The sequence below is a fragment of the Asterias rubens genome, chromosome 9, assembly GCF_902459465.1.
Source record: "Asterias rubens chromosome 9, eAstRub1.3, whole genome shotgun sequence".
Classification (NCBI taxonomy): domain Eukaryota; kingdom Metazoa; phylum Echinodermata; class Asteroidea; order Forcipulatida; family Asteriidae; genus Asterias; species Asterias rubens.
In genome coordinates this window covers 8,941,525-8,958,049 of record NC_047070.1, presented here as the reverse complement: position 1 = coordinate 8,958,049, position 16,525 = coordinate 8,941,525, and the positions used below count along the sequence as shown (strand labels likewise).

Here is a 16,525-nt window from a genome sequence, read left to right as displayed (position 1 = left end):
GACCTATAAATAAATCTTATTGCCCCAAAAAATGTATCGTGTACGTTGTGTTTTATTGTCTTTGTGACACAGATTATGGATATTTTTTTTGTAAGGTGCACTTGGCTATGTAGGCTGGGTCGCACCAAACTAAGAAAATCGTGAATTGGACTTGGTCTACTGGGTATTAAAGTACAGATTTGCCCAGAAATGTCTATAAATTACGGTATTGATTTAAATTCTGGTACGAGTTGTCTGTAAACAGGATGATTGTAGCCTAATATTAGCTGTACCTAGTTTCATCCCATTTCAGCAAATCTGTTCAGAGTACATGTATGCCAGGTACTTTTTCAAAATGTCCATAAATTTACATTAAACTTACAGGGTTTGAAGATAATGATAGTGGAAAGCTTCCCTTCAAATATTATTTACCGAGGTGCTGTAGTTTTTGAGAAATGAGTAAAACAGTCATGAAAATACCTTTTGTAAATGCTTAAAATAGTTTTTGTCTCACAAGACGAAAAACTATTTTCATGACCTTGTTTTACTAATTTCCCAAAAACTACAGCACCTCAGCATGTAATATTTTCAGGGAAGCTTTCTACTATCATTATCTTCAAACTGTAAGTTTAGTGTAAATCTGTGGACTGTGTGTTTTTTGTCATACACCTTTTAGGGTACATTGCCACTCCATCCAATTGCAGGATGGGATGGTCGGCGAAAATTTTGAGCAGGCTCAAAGTTCTGGAGCACCATTCCAATCAAACTCGTTTGAGCTCGCCCATGAAGTTCGTAAACGGACCGTAAACATATACTACATCTACTGGTTGGGAATTTGTATCGTTGAAAAGCCCACCATCGCTTGTGTTTCTATTAGACCCCCTGAAAATTGTTTGGTACAATGTGCTCCGAAAGAGAAATTATTTTGGTAGGGCGAATTAAAACAGAAATCATTATTTCTTTAATATTATGCTCGACACATTTGGTCTCTTTGACATCTATGCTAGGAGAAAATATATTTAAATGTTTTGGGGGAAAAGCCAAACTTTTTTTATTTTTTTTTGGGGGGGGGCATTAAACTTGTACATTTTGTGACATGATGTTTACATATGTTTTGGTAATTGTCATAATCAAACCTTTTAACAGTATATATAAGTGGTAATCTATTTATTCTTTTGAGCCATATTTAAGTCAATCATACATTTTTTTTTGCTCTACTTGAAAGCATGGAGAATGATTTCTACCTCCATGTTGAAACCAACCTATTGGAGCACCATTCTGAAAATCGTTGTAATAACCATCTTAGAATGATACTTCGGGGGGGGGGGGGGGGGGGGGGGGGGAAGAGCCACACTATTAATTGTTTTTTTTTAATTTGACATTTTTTCCCCATAACTGCATTAAATAGGCAGCTGCAAGGCAGCTCGGTGTAATGACTTCATACCGATTATGGTCCTTTGATTCAATTTTCAAGATATATTATATTATTTGTCTTGAATGACAGCTTTAACTAACACTGAAACAATACCTACACTTAGTCTTGCAACAACATTTTCTTTAACTACAACAGAGCCTTATTTACAATCTCACAGTATAACTGTACAAAGAGAATTATTTGAAATGCCGGACAATTAAAGGAACACGTTGCCTTGGATCGGTCGAGTTGGTCTTTGAAAAGCATTTGATATAGAATGCATATGTGTCCACATGCATGAATCACTTAGCCATTCTATTAATTCCTTAAGGCACTGGACATGTTTGTGAATTGTCAAAGACCAGTATTCCTCCTTGGTGTACATCCCAGCATATGCATAAAATAACAAGTCAGTGAAAATTTTGACTCAATTAGTCGTCAAATTTGCAAGAGATTAATGCAAGAACAAAGACCCTTGTTGCCTTACTTTGTGTGCTTTCAGATCTTTTATTATTCGATTGAGAAATTACCTCTTTCTCAAAAACTACATTAGGCCTACTTCAGAGGGAGCCGTTTCCCCACAATGTTTTATACTATCCAACGCTCCCATTGCTCAATACCAAGTAAGCTTTTACGCCAACAAAATGCTAATTTTTATGTTAATATTACATACATTTATTTTATTTTCAGGAACATTTTAATGATAAACCTGTATTATCAACATTTTCCCCCCTCAAAACAATGCCATATCCAGGGCGTCACAGTCGAAGATCGTAAGGCGCAAGATAGGCAACCGCAGCTCTATCTATTGTTAAAACTTTAAGTACAACATGGATACCATTGCGGTAAGCGCATTGATAGCAAAGGTTATTGTCTGAACTCTATTGTCGCATCAAAAGTGTCGCTTACTGAAATGGCGTCCAGTGCATACTCCACATTTAAGCCTAAGTTGCACATCTTGCCCTGTTGCAATATAAGATCTTCACCGTTATCTAGCCCCTGTTGCAATATACAATCTTCACAGTTATAAGTTATAAGTTGCATATCTTGCGCCTGTTGCGCTTTAAAGGAAAATTACAGAATTGGTTTTGCTAGCAAAAAAAGTTGCTGGCAGTGTAAGCACTTTATGTAATCCACCATATACAAAAACTGACACACCTGTAGAAGTTTGGGATCGATTGGCCATCCGGGTCACGAGAGAATAGTGAAAATAGTGAAAAACCAATTACACATTTTGCATGACATTGATGCAAACAAACAAATTATTAAAACGCTCATTGAGCGATGAACTCCAAATGCGAAAAATAGATTATTTATTTCTCATCAAATATGAAATTGCAGACAGAAATATTTCAAGGGATGTTTTCTACTATCATCATCATTAGACCGTGTAAGTTTGATGAAAATCTGTGATCTTCACGATTTTGTGTCTGACCAATTCTGTAACGTTCCTGTAATCCATAGCCTACACTTGGAGGTCTACCTTCATAATGTTCTCCATTGACCATCAACAAATTCTCGTTTACTGTTGACGTTGTGTCGATGCTTCGATTTCTGAATAACTGCATCATCGTGATCCTAGAAGAAAAAACAAATACGCACAGATACCTTTTTATTGTTTTTAGTCTTGCCAGTGTTGGTAGCTGGTATGACTCTGCTCTAGAACTCTAAAGGTTGCGGGTTCGAATCCCACACTTGTAATAATTTATGTACTGAATACACTGGGTGCGTTGTTTTAGCTTCCCTGGGTCTACCCCACGGTGCTCACTCGGGTGAGCCCCTGATAAGAGCTAAACAAACGACCACTCACCGCTCTCGTAGTGGAGTCGTTTACCTGGGGCCAGCCCCCAAGTGACCCACTCCACAAGCAGGGCACCTGGGGCTGACCTGGGTGAGCCCCTGGAATGACGTCAAAAGCTATTCGAACGCAATGGGGCAGACTGGGGATGACCCAGGGAAGCTAAATGAACACACCCAGTGCTAACACATATCATTCGTGTTGCATTTCACAGGAAGCATGGACCAGGTAGGATTTAGGCTCCATCTGCCTGTTTGAAGCTTTGAACTGAAAGGGTATTTTTTTCAAAATTGCTGAGGGAGCCTAAACCAGTTCCTAAGCCAGAGCCAAACCCATATGTGTGACTTGGGGAAAAAGTGGTGCAGAACATGTTAAAGCCAGCCATTTATCATAAAATTGGGGAGGTAGTGCTTTCTGCTCTACTGGCCAGGCTTCGGACTGATGATACCCAAGTCTACATCCGTATGGACTGTAAAAGGGGTAACCTTGTTTCAGCCCTAGGAGTAGGTGATAACGGCCTCTGGACAAAAATAGTTGTAGCCCACACCTTGAAGTGGCTTTCAGGCCTTGTGTGTCTGGCGACTTGCATAAAATAAAAAAATAAAATAAAAAATAAATAACAATTATTCATTTCTTATGCGCAAGTTTCATAAAAATGTGTTCAGATTCGCATTACAATTGTAAAAGCCAAATTTACCTCATTTTCAGTCTGTATAATCATAGCGCGGTCCTGCCGTCCGTCCCACACAGGCGTAGAGTATTTATGTTGTATGCTAACCCTCACAGCCGGTGACAATGACTGCTCTAAGATCAACACAATCTTAGCCCACTGAAATAAAAAAAAAAATTAAAAAAATCCTTAAAAAAAATAATTTCATCATAAATATTTCACCTTCATTGATACCTAATTGCTTGATAATTAAACTGGAATGATACTGAGAAAAGCTTGGAACATTAATTTGTTGAATCACAAACAAATGGTGTTTGAACAAAATGTGACATGACCCATGACGATATCATGAAACACCCATGGGTAACTTTGTAGATGCTTTAAGTTGCTTTGTAGTGCGTTCACGCGCCAAATGGTCACTAGTGACCGGCTTACATCTCTTCAAACAAACATTAATAATAATATGAGAAAACTAGCGCATAATGCAGGGGTCGATTTCACAAAGAGTTAGGACTCGTCTTATCTCGAGTTAGGACGAGTAACTCGTCCAAACTGAGGATTAAACTTAAGGTCTGCATGCTACAGTGCAGGGTTGGGACTCGTCCTAAGTCCTAAGATTAGTTTTCAGTTAGGAAGAGTTTGGTGAAATCGACGGCAGGAGACTCTATTTATGTGCTAGTTGTAAATTATTGCATCATCACACAGTTTTGAGAATGTTTTTTTGTCTCTTTTTTCCCCCCTTCTTTTTATCATGGGGGGGGGGATCGTCATTTGCAAAACAAAAAAAAACACAATTAATGGGTCTATACATAAATTTATCACTGAAATAAATGGTACCTGACAAAGTTAATAATGAAATGGATTGTAGAGCATTAAACCACAAGGTAAATCAATTGAGCAAATTTTACTTAGGTATGGGTTGAAAAAAAGAAAATGCATTAACAAGCTAGGTTTAAATCCCTCCCCAAAAATAGCTGTAAAATGATCGCATGGCCACACAGTTTTTAGAGTGAGAAAGAGGACTCTTGGATGTGATATTGTGAGTTTTTTAAATTCTTTTTTAATTCTTTTTAATTCTTTTTAATTCTTGTTAATTCTTTTTTAATTCTTTTTTAATTCATTTGGTTGTCATTTGTAAAAAAAAACACACCAAGTAAACAATTAATGTTGTGACATGATCAATTTATCACTAAAATAAACGGTGCATGAAAAGGTTAATGGAATGGATGGTAGTAGTTTGTCTTTCATAGTGTCAAGCATTAAACCACAAGGGAAACTAACTGAGCAAAATTTAATTAATTGTGTATGGGGTTTGAACCTGCGACCTCTGTTTTCATATCTTTTTGACATGCTGGGCCATCTCTTAGGAATGTTCTTCCACTGAACCTCGGACTAGTAGACACTCTCTCTAGCTTCAAAACTAACCTTAAAGGCAGTTGACACAATTGGTAATTACTCAAAATAATTATTAGCATGAAACCTCACTTGGTAACGAGTAATGGGGAGAGGTTGATAGTATAAAACATTGTGAGAAACGGCTCCCTCTGAAGTAATGTCGTTTTTGAGAGAGAAGTAATTTTCCACGAATTTGATTTTGAGACCTCAGATTTAGAATTTGGGGTCTCAAAATCAAGCATCTGAAAGCACACAAATTCGTGTGACAAGGGTGTTTTTTTTTTTTCATTATTATCTTGCCACTTTGACGAACAATTGAGCTCAAATTTTCACAGGTTTGTTATTTTATGCATACGTTGTGATACACCAAGTGAGAAGACTGGTCTTTGACAATTACCAATAGTGTCCAGTGTTTAGCTTGTTCAGTCTTAGCTTTAAGTAAATTAAGTCATTAGCAGAGTTCTTTTTCTATGCACCAGGAGTATCTTTCTGATACATCACTGATCAGTTTACAAATGTCCATTATTTTTTTAATCAAAAGTTGATTAAAATGAAGTGGTGCAATTTTTATAATTAGCAGGGTTAAATGTTGTCAGCCATGTTCAGCTTTGTACATATCATGACTGCCAGAAGTCCAGCCGTTGATTTCACTAAACTCTTCCTAACTTAGTATTAATCTAAAGTTCCGTATCTATAGACGTTACTCTCTAAATGCAAAGAAGTGAAAAAGCACTCTTTGAAGAGCCATATGAGGGACAACTCTTTTTCGAGTGGTCTTCAACTCTTTTAGATTGAAGTTTGCATCTTTTTGAGTGATTTATAAATCTGTCCTGGAGTGAAACCCCTCTAAACGAGTGAAATAACCGCCACTCTTTTGAAAGAGCCATATGAGGGACAACTCAAAATGTAAAGAGTGGCGTTTTCCACTCATTTACGAGAGTAGGACACATTGAACCCATCCTAAGTTAGAATAGGTTACTCGTCCTACTTTGAGATAGGATTAATCCAAGCGTTTCGTGAAACCCATCCTAAGTTAGGACTTATTACTCGTCCTAACTTTGAGATAGGAATGATCCTAGCGTATTGTGAAATCGGCTGCAGGCTTTCTAGGCTCGTTTATGATATCACGTTACAGGTTCCTATAATTACCTGTCTCTGCCATTCATTCTCCGTCTCCGCTATAGTACTGAAGGTACTTCCCATCATAGCAATCAGTAGATTGACCAACAGCAGGGCAACCAGTACCATATACACACAGAACAAAAACTACAATGGAAAATAAGAAATTCAACAAATTAATTATTAGCATATGGTTGATAGTATAAAACATTGTGAGAAATGGCTCCCTCTGAAGTGACATAGTTTTCAAGAAAGAAGTAATTTTCCACGAATTTGATTTCGAGACCTCAGAATTAGAATTCAACCATCTAAACGCACACAGGTTCGTGTGACCAGGGTGTTTTTTCCCCCATAATTATCTCTTACCTTCGCTGACCAATATTGAGCTCAAGTTTTCACAGGTTTGTTGTTTTATGCATATGTTGAGATACACCAAGTGAGAAGACTGGTCTTTGACAATTACCAATAGTGTCCACTGTCATTAAGGTTTTGATCATTTTCTTTTTGACTATTTCGGTTGGCCTTGGGATGAATGTATTGGTTCAGAGAACTATAAGATCGTTAGTATTTTTTTTTGTGGATTTCATAAAATTGGTTTTGCATATTTTGGAGCTCCTGGTTAATGGAGTCTATTGATCAAGAGTGGTCTCCAAAGTAATTGTTTGGTAAAAAGTAACATTCATGTTCTAAGAAAAAAATTATTTTTTATAGATTATGATTTATTTTTTTGCAATTTAGAGTAAATCTCATTTAACATCTTTTTTGTTCATTAAGAATATAACATGCTATTAACGACCTTACAGCACTGAGCCAGCAAAAGTATATTAAGTTTTGGAGCATCTCAAATGGATCTGTGTGGGGGGTAAATAAAATTGAGTATACAAGTGAGAAAAAAAAACAGACGTTATTCGGGCCTTATCCGCTCACACATTAATATTTAAAGTCAGTGCTTTTTTGAGTCCTGCATTTTACTTTTTTTCACAGGCTTTAGCTACTCGGGTGGGATTTAATTAAAATACAGCAAATGAAACATACAATCTGTAGTCTGAGCCAGTGGGGGTCAGTCTAAAACTATGACTCAGAATAAGATATCTTTATCTTACCTTGCCCATCGTTGGGTATCTTGTTTCATCAAATGTTGCATAGATATCACCAAATTCGCCCAGTGACATAACAAACATGCCGACTATGGAGTCTAAGATTTCAAACTCGCCGTGGTATCCAAGGAATACAATATGCATAGCTACAATTTAAAAAAAAAGAAAGTGTAATCATCGTTACTTCTGCTTGTTTTTCATTCTTTACATATTTCTGCTCCTCAGTATAATTGTCAATTAATTACCCGCTACAATCGTTCCAGATGTCTTAGATCATCCACTTCGTTGTTACTGGTTGTTCCCCAAACCCACAACAATTTGGGTGACAGGGCTTTTTCTCATGCTGGTCCTTTACTTTGAAATAATCTGCCGCTTAATATCCTTAACATGTCTTCTATTCATAAGTTCAAAGAGGCCCTTAAAACCCGCTTTTCATTAACTTTGTGTTTCTTCCTTGCGCCATGAGCATCACTTGTGGTGGATACCGGCGCACTATAAGTGTTCATATTATTTAATTATTATTATTATTTCATTTCCTTTGATTCTTTGTACATCGCATAACCAAACACCAATTTGGAAGACTGTTAATTTATAGGTGAAGAGCAAAAACGTGTGGGGTTATGTCTTAAAAGTCAAATTTTGTCCGAGAACCGGTGATGTTAAAAGACCACAAAACTTCTCTTAGCAAAAAATGCGAAGACCATTCCAACAGCTTTTTCCTCATACTGATCCTTTTTGGAACTTCTTGCATGTTGTAAGTTTCCCTCTATTCTACAATCTAGACTGTTTAAAAAGACTCGGCTCCTCCGTTTTCTTTTTGTATAGTCCAGCACAAAGAGTGGCAAGGGCGGCTTTTAGCTTTGTATAAATTTTGTTTTTAAAGACAATGGACACTATTGGTATTTGTCAAAGACCAGTCTTCTAACGTGTATCTCAACATATGCCTAAAATAACAAACCTGTGAAAATTTGCGCTTAATTGGTCATCAAAGTTGCGAGATAATAATGAAAGAAAAAAACACCCTTGTCACACGATGTTGTGTGCTTTCAGATGCTTGATTTCGAAACCTCAAATTCTAAAATCTGAGGTCTCGAAATCAAATTCTTGGAAAATTACTTCTTACTCAAAAACTACGTCACTTCAGAGGGAGCCGTTTTCTCACAATGTTTTATACTATCAACCCCTCCCCATTACTCGTCACCAAGTGAGGTTTTATGCCAATAAATATTTTGAGTAATTACCAATAGAGTCCACTGCCTTTAATAAGCAAGACACTTTTAAGAAAGATAATTATTTATTGTGTGCTCACCTTGAGAGAAACCGAAGAGGAAGATGAGATAAATGGCAAGAAACTTTAGAAGGTCACCGTGGATCATCTTGTAAATCATGAAGATGAATGGACCCACCAACTTCAAGGCTCTGTATAATGGTCAGAAATTATGCACGATTTACTAGCAACGCTGTATCAAATGTGCATCTATTAATTATCTAAATGTAGTATAAGTGTCGTGGCCGAGTGGTTAAGAGCACCGAATTCAAACTCTGGTGTTTCTGATCAGCAGAGTGTGGTTTCAAATCCCCAGCAATGACACTTGTGTCCTTCAGCAAGACACTTTTAACCATTGCTTCGTCCTTCGGATGGGACGTAAAGCTGTTGGTGCCATGTGTTGTGCAACGCATGTAAAAGAACCCAGTGCACTTAACGAAAAGAGAAGGGGTTCGCCCTGGTGTTTTTGGCTGTGGCTGCTGTATGCACCGTAGGACCTTGTAAACCCTTATAAGGTGCTATTTAATTGGGTCTCAGAATTCATCACTGCAATATCCTATCTTTCTGAAAGTTTGTATATACTCAGCGCCTTGAGTACCTTGTTTGGTAGATACGTGCGCTATATAAGACTTCTATATTATTATAGGTTTTTTAGCAGATGTCAAGGGTCTTGAACTGATGCAGATTTCCTGTTTAATCTGAGGATTTAACTTTTTGGAATCTAAAGTGGCCAGAACGGCTTGTACCGTGGATAATCTTACAAATCATGAATATGAATGGACCCACAAACTTCCAAGGCTCTGCAATGGTCAGAAATTTTGGCAAGGGTTACTAGCAGTAGTAATATCAAATGTGCATCTATTAATTACTTAAAAGTAGTATAAGTAATTCAGCAGGTGTCGAGGGTTTTGAATTTTTGCAGACTCCCTGTTTAATCTGAGGATTTAACTTTTTGGGAATCCATAGTGGCGAGAAACGGCTTGTACCGCTGATCATCTTGTAAATCATGAATATGAATGGACCCAGAAGCTCCAAGGCTTTGCAATGGTCAGAAATAATGCAAGGTTTAGTAGCAACGGTAATATAAAATAAGCATCTATTAATTATCTAAGTACACTTAAGTGCACTATAATTTATTCAGCAGGCGTTGAGGGTTTAAACCTTTTGCAGATTCCCCGTTTAATCTGCGGATTTATTCTTTGTAGACCATAGTGGCTGGAAATGACCAGGAAAAGCCGTTGAATATGACTGGTGTTGTAATTCTTTGGCCTAAAATATCTGGTTCACGTCAGGCACTAAATTAATTAACAGTGCATAGATTATTTTATGAAGCCATCCAATTTAAAAAATAACTCAAAATTAGGGTTGGGTGGGTCAAAACAATTTCAACAATTGTTTTACACATATTGGTGTAAGGGTAAAACCAAAATTAATATTCTGTTGACAAAAATTTAACTTCAATTAAATCGTTGCGGTACCGGCTGCGAAAAATGTAGGATTCGAAACTGCCTCTAGCTACCTGGCAATCTCGGTGGTCTAGTTGGTAAGACACTGCTATAGAATTGCAAACTCTGTGGGTTCGAAACCCACCGGAATAATAAGCCTGCGATTTTTTTTGGCAGAACTCTAGAAAGCAGTGAGTATACAGTGCTAACACACATCGGTGTAACGGTAAAACCAAAATTTACTTCAACAACAACAATTTTTTGACATTGACTATGACACTATTGGTAATTGTCAAAGACTAGTCTTCACAGTTCGTGTATCTCAACATATGCATAAAATAACACACATGTGAAAATTTGAGCTCAATCGGTCGTCGAATTTGCGAGATAATAATGAAAGAAAAAAACACCCTTGTCACACAAAGTTGTGTGCTTTCTGATGCTTGATTTCGAGACCTCAAATTCTAAACTTGAGGTCTCGAAATCTCGTGGAAAACCTCGTGGAAAATTACTTCTTTCTCAAAAACTGCGTCACTTCAGAGGGAGCTGTTTCTCACAATGTTTTATACCATCAACCTCTCCCCATTACTCGTAATCAAGAAAGGTTTTATGATGATAATTATTTTGAGTAATTACCAATAGTGTCCACTGCCTTTAAAACTGAACTCATTATGACCTCGTAGTATTAGAAAAAACACCTGTTTCAATATTACCTCAAGAAAAACAGTGAGTAGGGACAGGCAGTGAGAATGGCAAAAGTGACGAAGATGTCTTCATAGTAAGGGTTACATGGCGGGATACGTCCGAAGCATGCCAAGACAACGAAGCAACACGATAAGATGAAAATTGCCTTTGCTGGAGCATACACCTAAATATAGGAAAAAATAGAATTAGAATAAAAATTTATTTATTCAACCAATGTTAAAAAGTTAAAAACCAAAACATCAGAAAATGTAGTGCACCTCGAACTCTCTTACATTTAAAAACAAAATTACGTTTAGTGTGTGATAATTTAGCAATTAAATAAGGGAATAAAAGGGTAGCGACAAGTTATTACACAGCCGTTTAAAGCCGGCAGGGTCGAATTGCCGTGTGATAAAGGCCCGAGCCGAAGGCGAGGGCCTTTTAGCGCACGGCAACGACCCTGCAAGGTTTTAAACAGAAGTGTAAGAACGAGTCACTACTCTTTTATTCCCATTCATAAATGCCCTTTTGTTAAAAAGCATTAAAAAATACAATTACAGACACTTTGACAGTTGAAAATTCGAGGTTTTAACGATTTTTTTCAAGTAGATTACGCGCTGTTACTAATAGCTATGAATTGCGTTCCGCATAATTATCTGGCTAACTGAAAGGATTACGCTCCCTCCCTCTTTAGGGTGACTATTATCATTACAATTACGAATATTGGACACTCCTGCCCAATGAAATGCAAACATTTGTGCACTGAGACTTCTCGGATGAATTTTTGTCACAGTGGAAAAAGCTGAGGAAAAGCAGCTCAGCAACTGAAATTCTTATTGCCAGGAATATTAAGTTTCTGAAAAATATTTTACGAAGAGAAAATTCTGTTCTGAAAATGGTTACTTACCATGAGTCTCAAGAAGGACCATTTGCCTAAATGATACACTTCCTTGGAGGCAAAGAAGAGATAAAACAGAGCTCCAGACAGACTCAAAACTTCAAAAACTAAACGAGCCTAAAAAATAAAAAGAGAGATACGGAAAAGTGAAATTATGAAAGAAGCGTTGAGATCAACTGAAGAACTCACTCTGCGGCAGTGAAGTTAAACAGCTACCTGAGCGGAATGTTTTCAACAAAAATTGTATTTTTACTTGTTTTTAATGCACTTGTTCACCATTTAAATGTAATTTTGATATGTGTACACTTCTGAACTTTTCGTAATTATCGATTAAAAAATCAGGCCCCTACCTAAAGGTTTTTTGAAAAACTAAAAACACTTCTGCCGTTGAGAGCAGGCGTCAAAGGACAATGCCGCTGACATCATTTGTGTGAGTTTGCTTTGTTATACATCCACGCTGCAACAAAGCGGCTTTATCTACTTATGACATTTTGAGAGTGATTACGTAACGGGGCTTTTCGCAAATCTCGCAGAAAAGCTCTGGACAAGGGCATACAAAATGATTGTTTTTTTACACAATTGAAACCTATTTATAATCATATGACTCGATTTCCTTATTCATCGAAAACATTTTAAGTGGAATTCAGCAAAGTTCACGACTTGACATTTTCGTTCAAGCAGGTCTTTAATAAACAGTAGTCCCCTCGACTCCAGTAAGCGAAAGTAGTAGTCCTGCTGTCGATTTCACAAAACTCTTCCTAACTTAAGACTAATCTTAGGACTTAGGACGGGTCCCAACCCTACACTGTAGCATGCAGACCTTAAGATTAATCCTAAGTTAGGACGAGTTACTCGTCCTTAACTCGAGATAAGACGAGTCCTAACTCTTTGTAAAATCGACCCCTGGTCGATTTTTATACCTTCCACCCCCACCCAGGCAGAATAATTCTTTTCAGAAATGAGAAGTTTAGTGTACATTGTTTTTTTTTACTGCTTCCCTGCTTATTTCTGCTCAGCAGAAAAACTTGCTTAGCACCAATTTTCTGCTGAATAGCTTTGTAAATATTGGGAGAATGTCTTACCTTGTCAGTAGGTGTATCTGTGTAGAGCAAGTAGCAAGAATTTGGTGTCTCTGCTGTAGCGAAAAGGCTCTCTGTTCCGTTGACTGATGCTTCGGAAACTTTGTTATCCTGTTTTAAATTAATTATCAAATAATTGAAGATGATTTAAATGACCATTTGGAAGATAATACAAAATAGTAAAAATACCACTACAAATAAATATCTGTGTTTATATAGGGACCAATTCTTTATATTCTATTTTTATTTTATTGTTTTAAAATATTTTTTTTACATTCTTGACCGTAAGTAAAAGCATGTGATGCGATTAAGCAAATGAGTTAGTCAGAAAACAAACAGGCTAAACAGGGGTGACACTTTCACAAACCTTTTTTACTTTTTAAATTTAAATGCTTTCAGATTACAAAAAAATATACAAGATCTTAGCACAGAAAGAATTAAATGAGAAACCGTCATAACGTACCTTTCCTGGTCGTAGATAGAAGGCAGTGGTTAGAATAGACAAGTAGAGAAGGAATGAGGCCAGCCGAGCGAAGAAGTTAAACCGGCCAAACGTCTTCCATTTCTCATCAAGCATCTTGTAGATAACACCTTTCAGCATCTGTAAATGCTCTTTGCTTGTCTGGGGATGTAGATAGACCAGTTTGATAAACTATTTATTACTATAATAATAATAATAATAACGAAGTTTCATAAAGCGCACATATCCCCCCAAAAACAGATTAAATACAAAAGAATAGATTTATCGACATGAGGTGTGTTTTGATAGATGTTTTGAAAGAGTGAATAGGAGTGGATGTTTTGATGTGAAGAGGTAGTTTATTCCAGAGAAGTGGTGCTGAAACAGAAAAAGATCTGTCCCCCCCCAGGTGCGATTAGATTTGATTTCATTTAGTTTTGTGGATTGTCAGAAGATTTAACTGATGTCACTTATCTACATCTACAAGTACATCTAAGATAATTCTTGTCAAAACCTCTCCAGCAAAACCTTTCCAGCAAAACCTTTCCAGCATCAATGAAGAAGTTTCAGTTTTAGAAGTGGGAGGAAAACCCCAGAGAATTGTTCTATAGAAAACCCACAAAAGTGAAGAAGGGAGCCGACAACCCAATCCACATAGTGCCCCCGCGGTTGGATTCAAACCGGGTCCCAGAGGCGGAAGGCAAGGCAAGACACCACTGCGCAAACCTGGCTGGACACCCGCCACTGGATTGTTTTTGAGAAGCATCGAGTGCTTGCCTCTCATAATGGTGGGTTTGTTTCAATTTCCGGCTATAACGCCATACATGTGAGTAGATTTGTGTGTTCGTCCTCTTCCTGTGCTACAAGGATTTTTTTCTGGACCCTCCGGTTTTATTCCTTTAGAAAATATCGAACACTTTCAATTCTCAGCTATGATTCATAACAAAGATCAAAAACTAAATATTCACCACTGTGTGTGTGCGAAGGGAAGGCGCGCTCGATGTAGGCCATACACAGGCTGTACCACTTTGACATGGGGATGGAATACAAAAATCATAACAGGGGGGGGGGGGGCGGGCCTTGTTTATTACTGTGATACTTAAAGTCATTGTGGTTTAAGACAATAAAACATGAGATTATAAATAACGCTCATATCTGTCACTCAGTGAAGCCCAAGGCGCTTCAACATTCAGTATTTTCTTTGAAGTTGTGGAGCTTGAAGTATGAGGCAGATTCCTATTACACATGCTCACCATGTAATGGCTTACTAAAAGCAATGACACAATATGCAGTCGCAGGAACAACGGGGCAAACCCATACCCTTTTTTTTGTTTTGTAAGTGCACTCTGGGTTGGGTTCTTGCTCTACACGACGCAAGGGACCAAAGGCTAGCGTCCATCCCAAGTACGCATACCTGGTTTACGATGAGATGTAGTGATGACTTATCGTTTACTCCACCGTCATAATCGATGCTATCCAGACCATCAAGAGCGTACGAAGCACAGGTAACGTTGCCGTACTTCCAGGAGAGTTGCCTCTCCAAGAAGAGAATGTGCTGGAACAGGTCTACCCTGTGTAGCTTGGCAGCCAGGGACAATGGTGTAAAGCCTTGGTTATTCTTGATGGTACAGTTGCCGCCAAACTCATAAGCCAAGGTGAACATATCCTGAACAAGACAAAACAAAAGACGGAATTTTAAAACCGTTAATATGGTTTATGATAATGGCATCTGACTGGCACCTCTGAATAAAGATATTGACAAAATAGGGAGACCTCCAACATATGGCTAGATAGCTCAGTTGGTAGAGTGTGGCACGTTCATCCGGAGGTCGTTGGTTCGAGTCCCACTCTAGTACATTTTTCTTTGTTCAACCCTAAAATCATAAATAATAATAGTTATAATAATAATATTTAGTTCTTATATAGCGCATGTTACAACAGTCGTACCAATACTTCTTACATGAGTGTTCTGGTCATTTGGCCAATAACATTCCTTTAATCTTTCTCTGCTCCCTGGGGAGTATACAGCCCCGGGTTGCCATGGCGCTCCTAATGCTTTTTAATAAGACAATATCACCCTCTATCATTGCAGGCATCTATGTATACCCCTGGCTGATGAGAAGCAATGAGTTTCTTGACTTGATATATACGTTAAAACTAAAGTTGTATGGCCCAATTTTCGCTGAAAGAAGTTTCGTTAGAACATTTTTCTCAGAATTTTTGTTGACAGATGATGCTGTTTCAAGAAACTTAAAGTTTGGAAAACAAAAATTCTGACAACTGTCACAGTGAGTCACCAGATGTAGGATGTCTACGGTCTCCTGCATAATAATAGCTGCCTTAAAAAGCAGCAGAGGGTAGATCACAGCTGCTCACCTTTTTATCGTGTAGAACCATCATATGAAGAACAGTGTTACCGTTGGTGTCTTGGGCGTTAATATCAGCGCCTTTAACCCAGAGAGAGCGGAAAACATGATCCAGATCCAGACAAGCTGCAAATGTCAGTGGAGTCTCTCCCCAGTACGTCAACCTAGAAATCAACGCATGAAGCATATTGATTTTGTTAAAGGGGAAACATTTTGACAATTCAGTACTTTGTACATGTACGTCTACTGTTTGTAAGCAAACTGCAAACCAACAAACAGCTGGACCCATGGTAATGCAAAAGATAGTTCAGACATTTTGACCATACCAGAGTCTTTTTCGAGAGCATATGTTATTTAGTATATTATTTAGTCGTTTAATTTTGGGTTGAACAAAGAAAATTAACCTACAGTCTCTCCCCAGTACGTCAACCTAAATCAACACATTAAGGAAACAGTTTATTGATTTTGTTCAAGGGAAACCATGGGGATTTCACAAGCTTCGATGGATTTAAATAAGTAGGTTTTGAGAGCGGTTTTAAATGAGTCCCTTGTAGTGGAGGCACGGATACGGACGTGGGTGGAAGTGGCACGGAAACCATGCCAATCTTGTGTGTAACGTACAAACGTCTGTGATCATCTCGGGTTCCCACCTCCATTGCAGGAGCTGGCACTTTAAAAGGAATCAAACATTCATGTACGAGACATAGCCTATATAAACAAAGTAGCTTGAATAATAATTCAAAGTGGCAATGGCCAGCGGATCACAGATAATGGCCTGTATCAAATATCAGATTTACAACTTGGTGTAAAGCAAGATATAAACTAACTTTTATTCAGAACTTCATTTTTCATTA

The 16,525-nt window shown here is 37.7% G+C and overlaps 1 protein-coding gene across 1 annotated transcript in view; it reads right to left on the bottom strand.

Annotated features, from left to right (window-relative positions):
* Nucleotides 1–2,774: 2,774 nt before the first annotated feature.
* The window catches only part of LOC117294912 (transient receptor potential cation channel subfamily V member 5-like), a 28,442-nt gene continuing 14,691 nt past the window's right edge, over nt 2,775–16,525 (bottom strand). The window contains exons 4-14 of the mRNA XM_033777462.1: nt 15,682–15,835; nt 14,720–14,971; nt 13,309–13,467; nt 12,849–12,956; nt 11,776–11,883; nt 10,898–11,052; nt 8,782–8,891; nt 7,479–7,618; nt 6,406–6,522; nt 3,889–4,020; nt 2,775–2,971 (exon numbers count right to left, since the gene is read on the bottom strand). Coding sequence (XP_033633353.1) covers nt 2,879–2,971; nt 3,889–4,020; nt 6,406–6,522; nt 7,479–7,618; nt 8,782–8,891; nt 10,898–11,052; nt 11,776–11,883; nt 12,849–12,956; nt 13,309–13,467; nt 14,720–14,971; nt 15,682–15,835 — 1,528 coding nt within the window. The 3' untranslated portion in view covers nt 2,775–2,878. The remainder of the gene's footprint in view (nt 2,972–3,888; nt 4,021–6,405; nt 6,523–7,478; nt 7,619–8,781; nt 8,892–10,897; nt 11,053–11,775; nt 11,884–12,848; nt 12,957–13,308; nt 13,468–14,719; nt 14,972–15,681; nt 15,836–16,525) is intronic.